Source organism: Gallus gallus, chromosome 1 (assembly GCF_016699485.2).
Source record: "Gallus gallus isolate bGalGal1 chromosome 1, bGalGal1.mat.broiler.GRCg7b, whole genome shotgun sequence".
Classification (NCBI taxonomy): domain Eukaryota; kingdom Metazoa; phylum Chordata; class Aves; order Galliformes; family Phasianidae; genus Gallus; species Gallus gallus.
In genome coordinates this window covers 104,974,789-104,995,192 of record NC_052532.1, presented here as the reverse complement: position 1 = coordinate 104,995,192, position 20,404 = coordinate 104,974,789, and the positions used below count along the sequence as shown (strand labels likewise).

Genomic DNA, 20,404 nt, shown 5'->3' with positions numbered 1-20,404 from the left:
ACACTCCCTGAAAGAAACTTTCCCTTCTAGGATTTTAGTGGACTTGAGTGAGGTACATAAAATGTAACTCCAAGGGGAAAAATAGTCTGCAACAAATAAATGCACGTGGGTTCTGATCCAAATATTGTTCATTGTTCCCATTGGATTGCAAAAGGCACAGGTCAGATTCCAGACCTTTTTATTTAAAGATGTTGGCAGGGTGTGCTAACAAGAAACTGTTCTCTTTCCTTACTGTGGGAAAGATAGTTGGCTCTGTATGAGTGAATGACTTGCACATATTCCATCTAGAAAACAGTTAGGAAGCTTTTAAAATATAGTTGTCTAGATAAAGTGGGTTATTTTGTTACTGCTATGTGGAACTAGAAACACATCTGTTCTGATTGTTTTCTGTTTATTCTTCCACAGCTGTTTCTGTATTCCTGACTTCTGTTTACATCGGGGACATATGGCTTGGAGCACAGGAGCCAGATATGTTAATAACCCATGTCAAATTGATCTGCAGTAGTACAGATGATGAATTAAATGATGATGAGATGGAAACTCACAAACAAGGAGAAGAAACTATTGTGCCTCTTTGCAGAACCCTTTCCTCAGCTGCACTGGGACACTGATTCAGTGAACTGACACGTCTGTAATGTTACATGCTCTGCCATCGTTGCTGTGAGCCATTAAACCCTCCTATGAACTGTTCTTCACATGAAACTTAACTTTTGTCATAAAGATCCATATTTTATTACTTCGTGTGAACTCAGAGGAAGAGGAGCAATTCATCATTGCCATATTTTTTCCTTTCCTTCTGCAGTTATGGGACACAATGTTATTTTAAATCATTTTTTATTACAAGCATTTTTAATGTTATGAAGGACCAAAGAAAACCAATTGGTCCATCACCTCTGTTCTGTATTTCAGTCACCGTGCAATTAAAACCCATCCTCTCTCCGATGTAGGATGTTGAAAAATGACTGCAGTACTTCACCACGCTTTGGTGTAAGTGCAAAGAACAAGTGCTCAGAGCTTTGGCCACAGTGATTTACTGTTTCTTGAAGAACCATTTCTTTCAGGATACTCAATGCTAAAACAGATGGCACTGAGCCCTTGGGATCATAATGGTCTAGGATTCTTCTCATTTTTAGATTGCTTTTGAAAAGCATTTCTATTAGAGGTGGTCTGGTTTTACACTCTTTTCTATTGGTGTTGTTTTATGGTTGTGGGTTTTTTAATAGTTTTTTAATTAAAAAATGCACTGCCCATCACTGCTGGAACATTCAGCAAAGACTCTCCGTTCTGAGAAGATGAGAGAGAGCTAAGACCCAAATGACTTGCTGGTGATTGATAAAATGTGTTTTATTGGAAATTCTTTGTGAAGTGTGATAAACGTTTCTCGAGCATGGCCTCGAGGGCAGTTTAACGTACCATTCCAGACATGCAAACAGGCAGAGCCTGAACTTGAACCTTTGAAATGTAAAACAGGATTTATTAAACTGACTCATGAATGTGTGCTGTGCCCAGGTACTCCGTACAGGGTCTGTATTGGGGAAGAATTCAAAGTGCACACTCCTTGTGATCTTTATATAATGTGCTTTTTTTTTTAAGAATAAAAGAACATGAGATGCAAATGAGGATTGCTTCTGCATGTTGGTATCCTTGTCCTAAAGAAGCCATGATATCTCTATCAAGACCTGGTTTGTGAATAAGTAGTATCTTGAAAAAGCTGTACGAGCCCAATAGAGGCTGAAGCGTGGCATGATATTGATATAGAATCAACATCAAGAACATACAACATCAAGAAATGTTCTTTGCAAAGGGGGGAAAAAAAGAAGCAGTATTTGACTTAATTTAGAAGCACAAAACAGACAAAATGAAACCAGAGGAGATGCACAAGGTGGGATCTGAAAGTGAGGGTTGGAGATGGAAAGAAGCCATCTTGTCTGACTGGAAAAGGAGATACTCATGGCACATAGAAGTTTTTCAGCTGTCTTGAGGGGCTGATCACATCAAGCAGTGGTTTATAATATGATTTGATTGAGATAATTAAAGAAGTGAGATAAAAACCATTCAAACTGTAAAAGGCCATAATGCAAAAATGTTTTTCTCTTGGAACAAGAGAAATTCAGTCACTGCCCAAACTTATCTTAATTGGCACTAAATTAATTATCCCCAAGCCAAGTCTGTTTTGCCCTGATGGTAACTGCTAAGCAATCTCTTGGTCTTAATTTTGACCCATGGGGCAGCCAGAAAACAGCTGGGTGGGCAGCTGCCTGCAGCCCAAGGCCACCCCACTGCAATAGTTGATGTACTGAGGACAGTGGTGGTGTACTGTAGACCCTTCCAAGCACTTCCTAAGGGAACAAAACCTGAAGTCTAAATGCCACAACCCCTTTGTTAGGCTGTCTCCCAGCAAGCTTTTGGAGAAAGTTTTTGGGTGTGTACCTTGGTTCCTAATAATACCTTTTTTACATGCCATATTTGCTTAAAAGGATGGTGCAACTGTGTTACTTGCAGAAGAAGCATTCATTTGTTGAAGCTCATCCACCTAGAAGAGTAATTGATGAATTAAGACCTGTTTCTGGAAGCGCATCAGATGCGAACAGGCATGCTCAAATATTTCTGCTTAAGCAGCTCCTGGCACACCTGGATATTTCCCTCTGTGAATGGACGTAGTGATTTCTCTATGCAGTTTTGCATATGCTAAAATAAGAAAGATGACTGTCATGTTTATAGCTGGCTTTAGCTGACGAGCTGCAAGGTACTACAGAAGTGGAAAGTAGGAGAGGAGATAACAGCTGTGAATAGAGCCAATCGTATATGCTGATATGCTTTCTTTGCAGTAACACTTGTAATGCAGGCTAACTACCTGCATGTGAATACTTCAGGATGCACCCTTAGTGGGGAATGTTTTTCTGATGGCCTTAAACATTCAGAATGGCTCAGTTGTGTTTAGCATCTTCCTGGCTTTATTATTTCGTTGTTTTCTCCAACGTTGTTAATACCAAAATATTCAAGGTTGGAGGATAGGATTGCTCATATGCGTTTTCATTTATAAATGGTTGTTTTGGAAACAAGAGTAATGCAAACAACCTGACATGTTAAAGCTACTGGCCTGTCATGTAAAAAATATAGAGCTCATGCCTTCTCTGGGGCTATTCAAGACCTGCCAGGACACCTTCCTGTGTAACTTCCTGTAGGGAATCCGCTTTAGCAGGGGTTGGTCTCAATGGTCTCCACAGGGCCCCTTCCAACCCCTACCATTCTGTGCTTCTCAGTAAAGAGATGCAGCTCGATATAGTCTAATAATGGAGCAATTAAGAGATTATTATGAAGTTTTTCTGGAAATAATGGTCAAATATCTTTAAAAAAAAGCCCCACACAGATGGCTGGCTGTTGGAGTGATTTGTGTGTGTGAATTACTGCCAACATATTCAAAATGAATGTCAATAAATTAGCCGGTGAGTCATTATCTTCAGAAGTTAAGCTTGAATGGAATAAATTACAGACAGGATTCAGAAGTGGAAAACTTGCCCCCTAGACGAGCCTATATTTTAAAACAAGGAGTTTTCTACAGTTTAACATGAGTCATTTGTTTTGCTGTTGTCCTTGTGATGAGAACCACGTGCATGAAGCTTGAGGGTGTGCTGCAGCAGGCCCAGCAGCCTGCCCTCGTCGCAAGGACAGATATTTCAGCCTATCTCCCAACATGCACAGGAAGTCAGCAAAGTCAACAGCCCCCAAAGAATATATTGCTTCCTGAGGTACAGCGCGTATGGTTGGCACCCGCAAGTCTGAGTGCAGGTGGGGCTTCTTGAGTTGTTAAGTGGATCTCAGCCCCGCGATGGGCTGCTGGTGCACAACGTGTCTGATGTGTTGGAAGGAAAGGACTTTGCAAGCAGTGTGAGCGAGGTGGAATGATGTCACGTTTGAGGAATAATGGGCATGGATGCTGTAGGCTGCAGAGGAGTCTGAGGGTGGACATGATTTGCAGTGGGACAGCTGGTGCTACACAGGTGAAATACCCCTTTTAAGGCAGCAGGAGTTTTGTTGTCAATGAAAACAGTCTGGCCTTTGCCACACTGTTCAATTATTATGTCTTCTGAGGGAACTACTTCAGCTCTAGCAAATGGTAAATATATCTGAGAGGTGGGGAAGGCTGCTGTGACCATCTGGGTTGGCTGAAGGAAAACTTCAGGTCTCTGATACATCTCTGTCCATGTTCTATCTTTGGTTCCTGCTGTGATTCCTCATTTTCTCCATGACTCAGCAGACTTGAAGCCTTGGTAGGATTCCAAGCCCAATACCAGCGGTAGTCCATTTGCTCAAAAAGCAAACTTCAGAAGAGTTTATCTCAGAGATTTATGAAAATGGAGTTTTAAAAAACAATACAACTACAAATACATACTTTGTGGTTTAATCTGTCTCTTGGGTTTAAGGCTTTGTTAACACACCCCAACATACCCACATCCCCCATACGCAGGATAGAGCTGCTCTGCCAGTGGTTCACTGCAGGAGTTTCTGCTGCCTCCTTGGTGAGGTGGAATTGCTATTTTTTTCTTCAGGTTTCAAATGAATTCTGCGTTGTCCTCAGACAAGCAATTAGTTATGGGGTCCTTTTTCTACTCCAATTATCACTGCCTCCCTGACTCTGCAATCCTGGTCACACAGTTAATGTAGCTCTACGGGTTTCTCACACTCTCTTGGACCTCTATCTGGTTCTGCTCGGCTTTCTTGGCACTCCAGGGCCAAGGAAAGGTGGAGGGAGCTGAAGGGTTGGGAGTGTGAGTAACCCTTCCTCCTCTGCTCCAGCACTGCTAAACTTGTCCTCTCCACCTCATGGAAAAGCTTCTCTGGCCCTCACAGAGGGCTCTAGATTCTGTTAAAACATTTTTCAGCCCCAGCTGAAAGCAAGCAGCTTATGCAGAAATATGTTATTGCTTTTGTGGTTTTGCCAGCATTTTCCTTTGGTATAAAACACGATAAACACACTTCTTCTAAAGTCGGAGTAACTCACAGGTACCTTTTCAAATCTGTTCAGTCTTCACATTTCTTCTCCACTTACCATTTCAAAATGGAAGCAAAAGGTGATTGGCTATTTGTGGCAAAACTATTTCTGGACAGTGGGTAAAGCTAATGAGTTTATTCAGTAAGACACGCTCACTTGAGATATTTAGTGTTGCCAGTAGCTTTTTTAAAGGCTGTTCTGGCAAAGCAGTGTTAATGATTTGTAAGTAAACCAAATATTTACTTTCCTTTTGCAAAAAAATAGAATAAAATTCTATCCCTGAAGGAATTGCTGAGCTTTAAATCAGTGAAGCAAGTTGTAACCCTTCCAAAAGCAAAGCTTTATTGCTGATGCTATACTTGCCATTGTTGCTTACTTTTGAGAGGATGACCAAATGGAGATGTCACTAAGATGCTGCTGATGAGATTGTGATCTGAGGATAAAGATAGAAATAGATGTGTCACTGCAGCTCTCACAATGTCTAAACATTATTGTTTATGCTGCCCAATCTATGTGATGCTGCTTTCTTTCACAGCAAGAAAACTCAGGGAAAATTGCTTCTGCAGAGGTACCTCTGAAAATACTCAGTGTGCTTCAGAGAACATGAGGAGTAACTGGTACATGCTTTCTGCTGGAGGAGTAGGTCTACTCTGAGCCAAGTGCCTGTTAGTGAGAATTACTCAACAGGCAGCAAATGCTTCACATGACGTAACTGAGAGAAGAGTCTGAATCTTTACTGAGAAAGAGAGATATTTTGCAGTCATCATCATCACAATCTAAAATGTTCTCCTGATCAGGCAACTCCAGCAATGCTGCTCAAATACGGCAGGTAGTTCTTCATTTTAGGCACCCAGGATTTGTCAGGTTTGGTCTTCGCTGTTCTTTTCCTGAACTAATTCAGCTGCAGTCTAATGTACTAATTGTTTCCACAGCCAGGTGGACTGCCCTGCTGCTTCTGTTTCACCTCTTCTGGTTTTAATTCAGGCTGAAATACTTCCATGAATGCCACTGTGATCTGGAAGGCAGCTGGGTGTTCCGGGAGCAACCGGATCTGGGAATGGACTGCTGACATTGTCACCGTGAGGCTGCTCACTGTTGGAACTGCTTTCTTCTACCCGGTTCCTTACGACCACCTGTCTGTGGAAGGGAAAAATGTACTGTTATCAGGGACTACTGTTTGGAAGACAGATAGCAGCAGTTTCATAAGCAAGTACATTTAAAAAGTTTTAGTAAATGTAGACGGTGGCTCTTCCAACACAAATACATTGAATCCAGCATGAGAGATGCTTTTGGATTTCAGCTTTCTTCATCCACTGTGAGAATTATGTCCTTAGCTGGTAACGACCAACAGCAAAATAGTGAGCTGTGAGCCACGCTTGGTGAACGCCCTTGCTCATAATGAGACCTTCAGTCCAACCCAATCACGGTTGTCCTTCAGTCCAATCCAAGGCATGGTTCTCCACCTGCATTTTTAAAGAGGGAACTACAAACATTGCTATAACTTGTTTGGCAGCGAGGGTGAAGGGATCTGTCATCAGCACTCCCGGGAAAGAAAGGGGACAGGACTGATGTGTGAATGTGAGCAAGTGTACAAGAGGGACAGTCACTGACACTGGGGCAAGAGCAAGAGGGATGCATGGTATCTGCGAGAGATCCCCTGGCACTGACACTGGGAATGACAGTCTGAGGAGAGGGTGGGGATCTGAGCAAGAAAGAGCACGTTGGACAAGCGCAGCAGGAAATGTTCAGTGTACATAACAGACCTATGATTCTGCCAGAAAAAAAACAGTTGAGAGGTGGATGGGGTGACGACAGGAGAACAGCTGAGAACACCCTGCCTCTTCTTCCCCATTCCCTCTTCCCAGCAGCTTCCCAAAATTCATCCTTAAGAAAGAAATGACAGATAAACCCTGGCTTGAAAGCAGCGAATTCCACTGCATATGGCATAACACAAGATGACGGTCCCAACTACATCTCTATCCTAAGGGCCTTAAAGGGGGAAAGGAAAATTATATTGGCAAGAAAAATGTGCCCCAAGAGTGTGAAAGAAAAAGGAAACTTTCTGAAAAGTCTTATGAATGCACTGGTGCCACAGGTTCACAGGTGAAAAAAATGGAGTGGTCTTTAACTAAAAGCCACATTTGTATCAGCAGTCAGACCAACATAATGGAACTTAAAATGCAAGATAAAATTAATGGGATGAAAAGGGAAACGACTATTTGGAATAATTTGGAGGAAGGGAAATATCGATTTGGTAACATCGAATTTATACTTAATTAATGAAAAACATCTGTGCCTGACAATGCTAACACAGCAGCCATTCTGCTTAATGGTAATGAACAAATAAATAAAACAAAATCCCCAAGTCTCAGCAACAGGCCCACCACAGGCTGGAGGCAAGCAGACTTAGGGTTTTCCTTGCTATTATGCAGGCATATTCAAGAAATTCCATATTCATTTCTTCTCCATTTGACAGAAACAAGACAAAAATATCCTTACCAAAACAGGATGCTTCCTTTCCAGTCCATTAAGTAGCTAAGTGTCATCAGCTAGCTATCCAAATTTTTACACCAGCGGGAGAACTTGCATCCCAGAGACCTGCAATCTGTCTGTGGAGCTCTCTGGCCGGCTCTTGTTAATCTTTAACCACCCCTGGAACAGTGGGGAAATATGATGAGACTGGAAAGGCTCTAATGTCCCAGGGCTCAAAGGGAGGTGAACTGGTCAGGCCAGGTCACTACAAGCCAGTGTAACTGACCTCAGCCCCAGGCAAAATCATGGAATTAAAACTAAGATAAGATACAACTGGAACAGTATTTCAAGGGACACCAACAAAAAATAATTCCAGACAGTATGGTTTTATAGAAAGATGGGAACTGTGAAACATCTGATTTCATTTCTTCAGGGGAATCCAATTGAGAGGAGCCTGCCTCCCTGCCTTCAGTTGGCAGCACTCCCAGATCTCCCACGCATCAGTTGTGGTTTATGTCCCTTGGGAGCGAGGGACTGGACCGGACACTTGGCACTCTCAGAAGAGACATTGTGGGCTTGGATGATACAGTTGGTCTTAGGACACTACTTGAAGGCACTGCTCAAGAGTTATTTCACTCTTCTGATTTGAGACTTGTAAACGTCTGCCCAGTCAAGTAGGAAGACTTTTTGTCATTAAAAACGGTTTAACATTTTGAAAGCAAAAATGCCCATCGTTTTAGTTTCTAAGAGAAAGGGCAAGAACTAGGAGGGCCTTCAGAAAGCACTGGTGAACATTAATGCCAATGCAGCCTACTTCCCAGCAACTCAGAAGTGCGTCCTACTGCACAGCCCACCCAAGAAAGTCTGAGCAGCAGCCACTAGGGGGGACACGTTCTAACCTCACATCCAACAAGCGGTATTTCAGTTTTGCCTACGGGTTTTCAGTGCATGAGATTTCTGGAAGGGCACTGCTTACTGGTAGGCAATCTCTCTTCCTGTCTGTGTGCTCACAGGCGCATGCAGGGAGTGGATGGTGCTTAATAAAAACCCAGACTTAGTTTTCACTTGGAGATAAGTTTTCTCTGAGCATTATCAGTACCACTGTACCAAGTGTCACCACAGACTCAGTCCCAGGACTCTCCAATGACATGAAGCCTGCCAAAAGATACAGAGTAGGTTCCTGGCCGTCAGCCTTTAGATGACAGGAGCGAGTACAGCTTTCTATGAAGACCCTGTGATTTCAGCTTTGATGACAGAAGACTCGTAACAGGTTCTGACAGTTCATAGCTAACCATTTTAACAGTCACACTCCCTTGGGTCTGACAGAACATAGGTTCTGTCAATGTAGAAGGTTCTCCTAATGATGGAGGCATGAAAGACAGCTTTATTCCTTGAAACGTTGAGAAAAAAAGGGAACAGGAGGAGCTACCTGAAAGCATTGCCTGCTTAGTCAGGGAAGTACCTCTCACAGTGATCTCACTACACTGAATAGTACAGTGCAGTAAGCTCCTCTTCTCAAAGACAAGGCATGGCCAAGTAGAGCTACGACACTTCTTACTGTCATCGGGAAGAATATGAACTAGTGCTTAGACTATCAAATCTGCTACCTTTGTGTACAGGAATAGGTGCTTTTTGTTACTGTAGGATGTATATATGGTTGTTTTGTTGTTCACTAATGAATATTACAGTCTTGAAGATTAAGAAAAGAAAAACCACCACCTCAGAAAGTTGTCTGCCCTCATGGCGAGATCTAGGATATTGCTATCGATTCTTTTCTTTAAATTGACCCGTCTTGTCAAATATCCAAACTAGTTCCCAAGTTCCAGGAATGAAGCAGCTGTTGCAATTGATCTGGATGGAGCAGAAAACTGAAAGAGCACATGGACATTGTACAGACTGTCCACCAAATCAGCAGTTATCTGCCTGTCCGTGTAGGAAACCCTCACCTGCAAACTGAGGTGAAAGCTGGCTGCAGAACAAGGGTTTCAAAGCCAAGTCACACATAGCTGTCTGGCAAGAGGGATCCTGAACCTTTGTTACCATATGTCCCAGAAATATCGGGCAAAAGTTGTGTGTAGTTGGGAAAAATGTCTAAACACTGAATTGTGTTTCTTGTTGCAAAAAATTTGTCAGACATCAAAAAGGCTCATGCTGCCAAGGAGTCCAGAGTCACTTGTTTGACTGTCCCAGAGACTGTGTAGACCTTCCTTTTTCCCTTCTTCTTTTTTCCCTCCTTCCATTATACTGTCAGATAGGCAAAGTCTGAAGATTTTGGTAGTCCACAGCAGTCTCAGTAAGGCTGTCAGGAATGCACAACCTCCAGTGAAATCCATGGGAAAATGGGATCTCCCCCTGAGAGGCTTGGGAAGGCTGGTTCCCTGCCTTCACCCCACTGCATGAAGTGCCAGCCTTCAGTGGGAACTGTCTCTAGCCACCAAACCTTATTTTCTCTATCATTTTGGATGGTAAGAGAGATTGTTGGTGCAGATGTTAATACTGGCTCTTGATTACAATGCTGGGGTAAATGCCTTGGCATGTTAATGGGTTTGAGATAATTGGTACTGTGCCTCAAACCCTTTTTTCTTTCCTTCTGCAGGAACAGCATAATGGTTACAAAAGGGACTGGGACAAGGATTCCTTGCTGAAGCTCTCTTGCATGCATCAACGCTCCCCCCTCTCCTGAATTCTCTCATCTGACTTGGCACCAAATCCTTTGCATTGCAGAGTGAGTGTGGTGCAATTAGACCACGGTTTTGAGTCCGGGGCGTCTCAGCATCTGAAGATTATGCTGTGGAATAAGTAAATCTAGTTATTTCGAAAGTGTCTTTTGGAAAACACTCTGACTTCTCTTCTGTATGTATATGCATCAGCAGACTATACCATGGCAGATGTCATAGCCTTGCCAACATCATAGACATCGGTGTACACAGTGGTGTAATAGATGCCATCACTGTTATACAAAAGATAGAATCTGTATTGTACAAGGCCAAAATGTAATCTCTGGGGACCCCACAAAGATCTAACTGACCATAAAGGCAGCTGAATTACAGCAGCAGAGGTATGCCTGACAGTCAGCTGAAGGCAAGTGAAAGCAAGAAGATATGCTCTTATGAACAGTCAGACTTGAAAGCACGGTGTTTCACCAAGCAATTGAGCAAGCTGAAACAGAACATACTGTCCTATATGCCCCTGGGTTTGACAGAGAGACAGATGAGCACAGAAACAGTGAAGGTAAAAGTTCTCCAGCCTTGACCAGTGACGCACGTGTACATTTGTTAGGTGAATGCATCACAATTATCATGGCAAAAGAGAAAGGAGAATTCAGTATAGATATTAGTTCATCTTCATGCAAAGGAAAATGGATAGAATATATAAAAAGGAGAAAAAAGGAGAAGGTGGTGCAAGCTAATAAGAACAGCAATTCACTATGTTTTATTGCAGGAGTTAAGAGAAGTGTAATTGGAGCAGGCAGTTAGAAAACAAGCAGAACTCAATCTAAAAGAGCAAGTTTGGGGGGGGATGGGTGGTTGACTACTCTGTTCAGTCCTAGAAATGTTTTCTCTCAGTATGTTTCAAGCCTAGAAAAATGATGAGATAGGATGATTTAAAACTTAAGAACATCTCATCCAATACTGCTTTCCATTAATGATTCTTGGGCTTCCCACAAAACACTGCCAGATTGCCTGGCTCACAGCAGGTCTTTTAATAGCAAAATCGAACATACTGAGGATGAATATGGATATTTTTAAGCCAAGCATTTCATCCAATAACAGAATATAAAGTGATTGAAAGAAAAAAAAAAAAAAACAACTAACACTTGTTTTAATTTTCCAAATACACCGAGTTATTCATGTATATAGACTTCTGCCAGTTTTTTTCAGGAACAGTAAATTAATGTTACCCTACAATTTTATGTTCATTTCCATGTATTTCTTGTATTATTAGCCTGCCTCTTGCTTTGTGGTTTATTTGGGCAAGTTGCCTTTTTTATTGTCATTGTTACTTTTTGTGAGCATGCCAGGGACCTCGGGGTGCAAATAAATTAGGCTATTACTGCTCCTTTTTTTTTATGCCATTATATTCCCTCTGCTTGTTTGTGACCTAATCTTGAACCTCTCCCTAATGTGCTGAGCTGAATTTTCTCTGTCCTGATCAGATTAGGTGGAACAGTGGGCAAATGCATCCTTGTTTACATAAAACATGTTTGCCAGGAAAAAACAAAACAAAAAAAACCTAGCAGCAAACAAAGTAAGCCAAGTGTAGAAAGCTGCAAACAGAAACCTGTCCTTAGCCAAAGTTCAAAATGACAAGTAGTGTTAGAGCTGCGCTCCCATTCAACCCACATGTGAGTGCTGCACATGAGTGGGCACTGCATCTTCTTCGGGCATATCAACTACAGGTACCTGTACAGCACCTGCTCTGCTCTTCACAGGGCAGGGTCAATAATTGTTTAGAGGACTGCAGACGTATCTGTTACAGTGAGGTATTTATTCAGCCTCTCTTTTCAGTCACAAGCGTTTCAGGTAGAAATATTCTAAAACAGATTAGCTAACCCACCTGTCTGCCACTGAAAGATCCTGTCCTTTTTTTGTCAAGCCCAGCTGTATAAACGACCTGGATGACACTAACGTGCTGATCTAGAATCTCTTTCTGTAGATCTAGATGTCCTTCTGTAGCGCTATATGTACTGTACACTTTTGGAACCTGAAAATGCTGTTATGCTTTACTGGCCTACTCTCTAGCTTAGACCCAACTGTTTTCCTAATGGTGAGTAGTACTCTACTGAAATTTATAGTAAGGTAGAAAGACAAGAGTAACAGAATCATACCTGAAAGCATTAATTACTAGGAAAATGACACGAGGCTAATTCCAGGACTCTGGCCTAGCAGAAAACCCAGTTTTACCGTGTTGTATCGCTCCTAAACTGACTGATACTGTAAACGCTAGAGGCTCATGGTTGGCAGGTGTTTGAAGTCACTTAGTGGGCATGGTGGTGATGGGTTGACGGTTGGACTAGATGATCTTAATGGTCTTTATCAACCTTAACAATTCTATGATTTCACAACCACACTTCCAACTAATTAATACTGCCTCTGACTAAGCATATTATAGTTTTACCAAGAGCTCACTGTGCTAAAGGGCAACAGTTCAGATACGGCTCACCTTTGGGAAGAAAGGCATTGTCAGACTATTGCCAGGATTCGACAAACATGAATAAAATAGAAAATAAGCCCAGATCTTCAGGCAGTTAGACACATCAGTAGCCTCACAGAGTTAGTTTAAACAGCAAGAACTTAAAAATGTTTAGAGAAGATGCCACTCATGTATTTTAGGTGAGAAAGAAGCTTCTGCATAACAGATCACAGAATGCTAGACCGTAGACTCCTCACAGTAATTTTGGGATGAATACAACTGCATGTTACTAAGATGTTAAGTCACGGAGTAAAAAAAGAATTAACCGTGACCCATTTAACATAAATTATTTCAGTGAATGGTTATCCTTACATAAATTATGTAGGACATCTTAGTTTGAGTAGCATCAGCTTCCAGCCACTACATTTTAGTAAATTACTTTGGCATTTGATCGTTATGATGTGGCTCTCCAATTGGACACTAGACTTCTAAAGCTGCAGATAGTTCAGAATAAGCACCTTTCAGCCTCTCTTCCTTGAGAAACAGATTTCTTTAAACCTCCTTTTAAAGAGTCCATTCTAACATCAGTACAACATTTTTTTTTGAATGGTCTAAGCAATGCCACACATAATATTACCTTTGTGATCTCACTAGTAAATTTCTTTTAATTTGATCAAGTCTTGCAGAGCTGCTTTGGGAGCTCATGTTCACCTACTTTATCATCGTGATTTCTAGTTCCTTCTTAGTTGTGGTTTACATGCGGTACTCCCCCACTCTGCATGTAAAACAGACACTCTTCAATAAGATACAACCTTGATAGCTGACATAAGTAAAATATGTTTTTTTGCAAACACAATGAGCAGAACCGACTGCTCTGCCTATCCTTTTGCTTCCTTATTCCCCACTGTTTTTGCCATTGGCAAACCACAACAGTTATTAATTCATATTTTAGCCCAAGTGATTAATAGAAACAGTGAACAGCAGTTGGCTGAAGGACATCCAAACCAAATCATAAGTAAGCAGCATCATCTCAGTGTGCAATTGTAAATGCTGAATGTAACTGCTGGATCATCTGAAGCAGTGAATAAATGTTTCATGCAGATTACTTTATCACACTTCGCTCTTTTGCCTCTCATTGTACTTACTTTACTGGATTTGATCCAGAGCGGGACATGTAGAGCAAAATAAGGAAAAGAAACATCACAAAGGCAGCAAGTCCAACCCAAAAGGCTATGACAATAGAATCTGTGAACACAACACAATAATTCCGTCACTGGTGACATGGCAAATACAAACAAAACAACAACACGGTTTATGATCTGTAAGAAAGGCATGCCATTGAATTAATTGAATTTAACTAAACCCTTGAGAGAGGGGAACCTGAGTGCAAATTTGTTGAAAATCTTAAGTTTCCTAGCAACTTAACAGTGTACAGCCAGGGCTGGGGGAGAAAATGGAAAAAAAACCAAAAACAACTCATAAGTATATTTAAAAGGTAATCCTGAGTATTTAGGATGGTTTTCATTTTCAGCTCTTTGCAGGGGACACGTTTCCTTTTACAAAATCACTGTGCAGTCAGCATTGTGTTACTCAAGATAAAGCTATCAGTGTCTCAATGTGTGGCCATATCCTACTCTCTGGTGAAAAAATGCAACCCATGACCTTTCATATGATGCTCTTTTATGGAGGAAAGTCTCGCTTTGAAAACATATTCTACCAAGAGAAACACTGGATTTTCACACAGGAAAGCCTGTTTTGCAAACAGACTGTGGCGCCCAGGATACATCAGTCCAGTGGAACAAACTGTGAAGAGCCCACTGTTCTGCTGCAATACTTCTGTAATTGTCACAAAATAGTTCAAAAAGAAGCTTACTCCATCAGAACTAATTGATTTATTTAAGGAACAAGTGAATGGATTCCTAGCACTGAAGACTCAATTGGTTTAAACCAGCCTGAGGTCTTGCCACTGTGGTTATCCTCAATTCAGAAGCCACAGGGCTTCAGGAGTGCAAACAGAGCTCAGAAATGGTTTGGAGGAAAAACAAAGCTCGTCTTCTATGACATAAGGTTACAGTGCTGCTGAAATGACTGCCTCATTTATACACTTGCTATCAGATGGGATGAATCCACTTCTGTTTCATAAATGCTCCTTCCTGGGATCAGTGCAGCAGTGAACTTCCCAGCTAAAGCCTCAAAAAAGTTGGGTGTTGGGCAGAGCACGAGTCGAGAAATGCTCTGAACTCATCACTGGCTTCTCACTTAGACTAAGGTGAAAAAGAAGGGTCATTGACTCCAGAGACAAATATTGACCAGGATAAAATAAATCTTCTATCTCAAAGGACAAAAAACATTCATGTTCTTTGAAACAGGTCCGATATATTTGATGAGGTGTTTCTTTGTGAAAAAGTTCAGAACGTGTTGTCATCAGAGCCACGAAGAGATAAGGGGGAATTACTCCAGGTCCTCTATACCTTCAGCTAGAGCTGACCCAGCAGGAGTCTTATCAGAGAGCTGAGTTTTGGCTGGGCTACTGAGAAATGAGAATGTACAAAACGACTACTGGGACATCAGTTTATTTTATTCTTCTTCTGGTAAAAAAAAAAAAAAAAGAAAAAAAAAAGAAAAAAACCTTTTACTGAGCTTTAATTGAAGGGATGGTAAATGAAAATGGATGGGCCAGTATTCTGGCCTACTCTTCCAAAAGTACGAGACAATGACTGGTGCTACTGCCAGTCTCAACTCCCCAGGGGAGAACTGGAGATAATATGAAAAACTGATGTTTAAGTGCCTTGTTCAAAGCCACGTGGACAGAAATGAAGAGCACGGATTTATCAAATTCCATATCAAAGCTATTTTAGTTTCATCTTTAAGAGCCGCTAATACAATTCGTGGAATTCACTGAAGCTTATCAAATTTGTTCCAGATCTCAGGGGAACTCATGAGGGATAAACAGAAACTTCCTGACTCTTTTTACAGTCTTATTAATCCTAATTAGGATTCTTTCTGAACTGGGACAACATATTTTAACAACCTATAAAAATCTCTTCTATTGCTAACTTTTGTAGTCACCTTCTATATGCGTGTGTATGTTTTTGAACAGCCTGTTCATTCGTGGGCCAATTAAACTCTGTATTATTTTCATACAAAACGGGTAGACGTGCATGATGCTATTAATAGAAAACAAGAACATGACTTAGTAGCTGGATTTAGATCCATTTTCATGAGACAAACAAGTTCTCACCATGCTCTGGGAACAGGCCACATGACAGAGGAGAGAAAGTGCAGGGATTCAGGTCTCTGTTTTACATTAAATAAAAATATAAGGCAAGAGTGAATTAGGGAGCTATAATCCCATCCCAGGGGTTATGATGAATGTACAGTTCATTAGGGCTGATTCAGCGAGGCACCTGAACAAATGCTCAAGTCCCATTGCAGTCAATCAGCAGAGGTCCCCTGGAACATCAATATAGCGCTTATTTTAATTCTAGAGATATCATATATTTTGCCAATTTTGGAATATTTACGGCTCTATAAGCCCCTATCTAAGGGGAAATGATCACATTTCGTCTTCTGCACAAAGGGCAAGAACTTGCTGAACCTGATTTGTTTACATAGTTCCAAGCACATGAAGACAATAATCCCAGCAGTTGCTTTTGAAGGTAAAAGAATGTAAATATTGTGTAAAGACAGGAAAACCTATAAAGTATATTCATTGCCTTAGCAGTCCTTTTATTCAAAGCAAGGAAAAAACTAACCAGCTGTGGAATTATTTCCCTTGCTATTTTCTTTATAGCTTGTTTTCCCACTGGCATTTGGAGAAGGAAGAATAAAAGTTCTAGTATGACGCAGCGTCCATTCCTTCTAGGCTGCTGACATGGAAAAATGTCTATTTTTATAGGAAACCCAAAAACCCCCCAACGACCGGACAATTTAACTTTCCTGCCCATCAGGAAACCAAACCCAACATTTGTAATTTGGAAATTGATACAGCCAATATGGGCTTTTTAAAGACACAAATCATGGAGCAGAATCCCATTCTGGCACACTGCCTGGAGGTCTGTTACATAAACAGCTGCCCCAGGGAACACACACTGCCTTAGCATTGCCCTGCAAAGGGGGAAGATAGTAAATCTCACATCGTACTCTTGCCTCTTTCTTTTTCCTCTCTGCCTGGGAGATGGGCAGCTGACGTACAAAAGACTGGTCTCCTGCAGGTTTGCTTCCCAAAGCTGAGGCCAAAGGGCATTTTCTTGGTGCCTAACAGGGCACGATCTCTTCCTAAAGCTTTTTTTGTCAGTGCATATCTTCACTCACAGTATTACTCCTCCATTATTTATCCAGTCACTACAGGAACTTGTGGGTATTCTATACCGTTGAAGCCTCCACTCCTTTATTATTAGATCAGTGATTTGAAGGTACCAAAGGAACAGAAGATCCAATGCATAAACAAAATGCATGATCACGTAAGTCACCTCCTCATAAAGAGGAACATAAAGAGACCTGAAAGGTGTCAGACTTCTTTGGGTAAGAGAAGAAATGGGGAAAAAACAAAAACAAAAACAAACAAACAAACAAAAACCACTAAGAGATTGGTTTACTTTGTTGTGTGATTTTTGGTTGGTTTTTTATTAAACTGAAATAAGGCTTGAGATCACCCACAAGCACTCAAACAGGTATGTGGCAATGCTCCCCATGAAACTATCAATGAATTTCAGAGGGGAAACACCTTCTCACAGAAGCATGTAGGGGTTCACTGGCTGAATCTGCCAGAGATTACCTGATTTAACTTTCAAATTAAAGAGATTTAGATAAGTGGTGTAAAGCTGCTCACAACCTGCCTGTTCCCAGCAACACTGAATGTTGCTCTACAGTATTCTGGAGTGGGATTTTATATACGGAAGGCTGTGGATATTTACAACATCTCCTTTTAGGTACGTTGCTCTTGGTTACCTAAAGTTGGAGGCAGTAAACCTAGGCTCATTAGAGTTGGCAGAAAAGCTCTTCTGGAGGCAGTGCAGAACAAAACTCTGCTCTCTTTTCTTATTCATGCTCTCATAAGAACATGAAGCTCCTTGCACAGTGACCCGAATTAGGTGCCTGAGGAGGGTGGTCTGAATGCTCCTCCCGCACACTCTCCAGTTCAACCTTCACAATTATGAAGGCACTGTCTTGAAAACATTTTGAAAGTATATAATATTTTTCCTGATTACTGTAGATTGTATATTTTATTTTTTCTATATTTTATTTATTGGATATTTTCCCGATCACTTTCCTATAGACCTGATCACTGTAATAACGTTGAGGAAAGCTATTATAGTTCCTGAAACCATACCTGCATAGTTGCTGTTGTCTTCAGTAAACCAGAGACTAATAAAGCCACGGCTGTGGCTTCACTACCATAAAGATGTGACAGAAATTGCAGAACGCTGCCCATAGCTGAGGCAGTTCAAACATGCCTGTCTGTTCTCCCTTGATCTTCATCCACCCATCCAGCTGTATCAAGTTAAGTTAATCCCTCATAACATAACTGTGATTTTACTGTAGTAAAACCAAACCAGTGCAGTTGCATTAAGGGAAAAAAAAAAAAAAAGTCTTAACGACTTAAGTAACCATAAAAGTACATCTCTGTGTCATTGTGCAAAACCAAGTGTGAAAGGGAATTAACTGCCCATGGCTGAATTTGGAGAATGCTGCTTCACGTTATATACTTTGCAAGTAACTCCTAAACACAGCAGACTCGGCTTCCATGGCAATAAGGTATTATGCTGATAATGTATATTACTACTTCATCTTACAATTGAGTAGCACTAAACCACAAGGACGTATTTTCAGCTTATTGTTCCTGGCCAGCAGAAACAAAGATCTTCCTTTACCAAGGTTTTAAATACTTATCAATTGTAACGTAAGCTGTATGTCCCAGACTGAAAACATGAGAGTCTTATATCAGAACTTTGCTCATTCACACAACTTTTCTGAGAGCAGCAGGCAAGTAGCTAACACCCCAAGCCTACAGATCTGCATGTAATTAGGTTTATATTCAGCAGTGGTAAAAAGCCCATCCTTCTAAATAAAAGTTAATATCAGCAGTGTTACAGTTTCAAGTATAGTAAGATAAATCAAAGAGTTTCATTATTAGCAATAACTGCTACTAGAACATAGTCAAGGAAAGACAGTTTGGCACACAGACACCCATCCATACAAACCTTGCACGCTTAAACCATTATGGTCTCAGTCACAAAGAAAGCAAGCTAAGTCAGTAAGACAAGCCACACAACATTTTGCCCACTCATTTTTCCTCTACTAGATAAACACCTACTACACTACGATACTTACATTTATTAACTTTCAACTTCCTTCCATCTACCGGAATTGGATCTATGTAATCCCAATAATATTCATAAGACCAGAAGTACTCAGATGAGTTTGTTCTGTTGGCCATGTCAGTAGTGCATTTTAAATCAGCTTCAACCAAATACTTTTTTTCATTGTGCTTGAGCGCCCTCAGAAAGAGATTGAGTAACTGATGCCTATGTAAATCACTCTGGAGTCCTGTAGCTCAAGGACTGCCTTGGTACTAACAAGCGTTGAGCAAAAATGAATATTAATGCCTGACAGATAAATAGTAGCAGCCTTTAAACGTAACCCTTGCTTCCTGGTGGGCAGTCACATTATTCCTCAGCATATCAGAGCTGAGATGGATGCCAAGTAAGCTAAGAATGGGATGGACAAGTGCCAGATGTGTCACAAACTCTTCTCTCTGAGAGGCAGCTGCAATGAAGCATTCTCTGGAGCCACTGGAAACAGCCAGGCTGAAGGAAATCTCTTTCTACTCACATAAAGGAGGGGGCAAGTACCTGAGTACCAATGCATCATAGACAGAGAATGCAACAAAGCTGATTAAAAGTCTGTAGCACAAATCATAACAGGGAGCGGCTGAGGGAGCTGGGATTGTTCAGTCTGGAGAAGAGGATATTGGAGGAGACCTCACTGTTCTCTACAACCACCTGAAAAGAGGCTGTGGCAAGGTGGGAGACAGCCTCTTCTCCCTGGTAACTGTGATGAGAGGAAATGGCCTCAAGTTGCACCAGGCTCAGGTTCAGTATTAGGAAGAATTTCTTCTCTGAAAGAGTGGTGAGCAGGCTGCCCAGGGAGATGGTGCAGTCACCATCCCTGGAGGTGTTGAAGAGCCGTGTGGATGTGGCACTGAGGGACGTGGTCAGTGGGCATGGTGGGGGTGGGCTAACGGTTGGACTGGGTGATCTTAGAGGTCTTTTCCAACCTTCATGATTTCATGGTCTGCATTTTACTTTGCTGCTTCCTCATTCCCTGCAGCCCAAAGGCAATGGATGGAAGAGCTGCCTCCCAGCCGCAATATAGGCAGAGCCAGCTGAAGGCCTGAGGTGTTGTGTCCTCGCAGCATAGCAAGCGTGCTTAACTGAGCCTAGCAGAATAGAAACTGCTCTCACATCAAGGACAGCAGCCTCTCAGCTGGCTTTTGGCTGCATCCCCACAGCCTTCAGGGTGCGTGGTGGCTGGAGAAGCCAGGGCTGCATCCCATAGCTCACAGCACAGAGAAAGGGCTCAGCAAGGCAGCATTCCAACGAGTAAGGTGCTTGGGCACAGCACAAAAAGCACCAGTTTGGTTAAAAACAGCTTTGAAACCATCCATCGCCACCTTCTCTTTGCCTCCCCAGCGCTACGGCATTCAAACCCCTCCTGTAGGCGTTACGGAGGCAGCGCACTGAGCTAGACAACCGCCGAAACAAAACCCCGCCACCTACGTCTACGCTACAAGGGTAGCTACGC

The 20,404-nt window shown here is 41.7% G+C and overlaps 1 protein-coding gene and 1 non-coding gene across 2 annotated transcripts in view; one reads left to right on the top strand and one right to left on the bottom strand.

The window, feature by feature from the left end:
• URB1 (URB1 ribosome biogenesis homolog) overlaps positions 1 to 1,619 on the top strand; it is a 45,241-nt gene extending 43,622 nt beyond the window's left edge. Inside the window, exon 39 of the mRNA XM_003640479.6 lies at positions 406 to 1,619. Coding sequence (XP_003640527.2) covers positions 406 to 611 — 206 coding nt within the window. The 3' untranslated portion in view covers positions 612 to 1,619. The remainder of the gene's footprint in view (positions 1 to 405) is intronic.
• Positions 1,620 to 4,333: 2,714 nt separating this feature from the next.
• On the bottom strand, positions 4,334 to 20,396 carry MRAP. The gene is made up of 3 exons (XR_001470382.4): positions 18,932 to 20,396; positions 13,744 to 13,843; positions 4,334 to 6,130 (listed from the first exon to the last, which is right to left on the bottom strand). It is a non-coding gene; the product is annotated as a melanocortin 2 receptor accessory protein (transcript).
• Between the last annotated feature and the right edge of the window lie 8 nt (positions 20,397 to 20,404).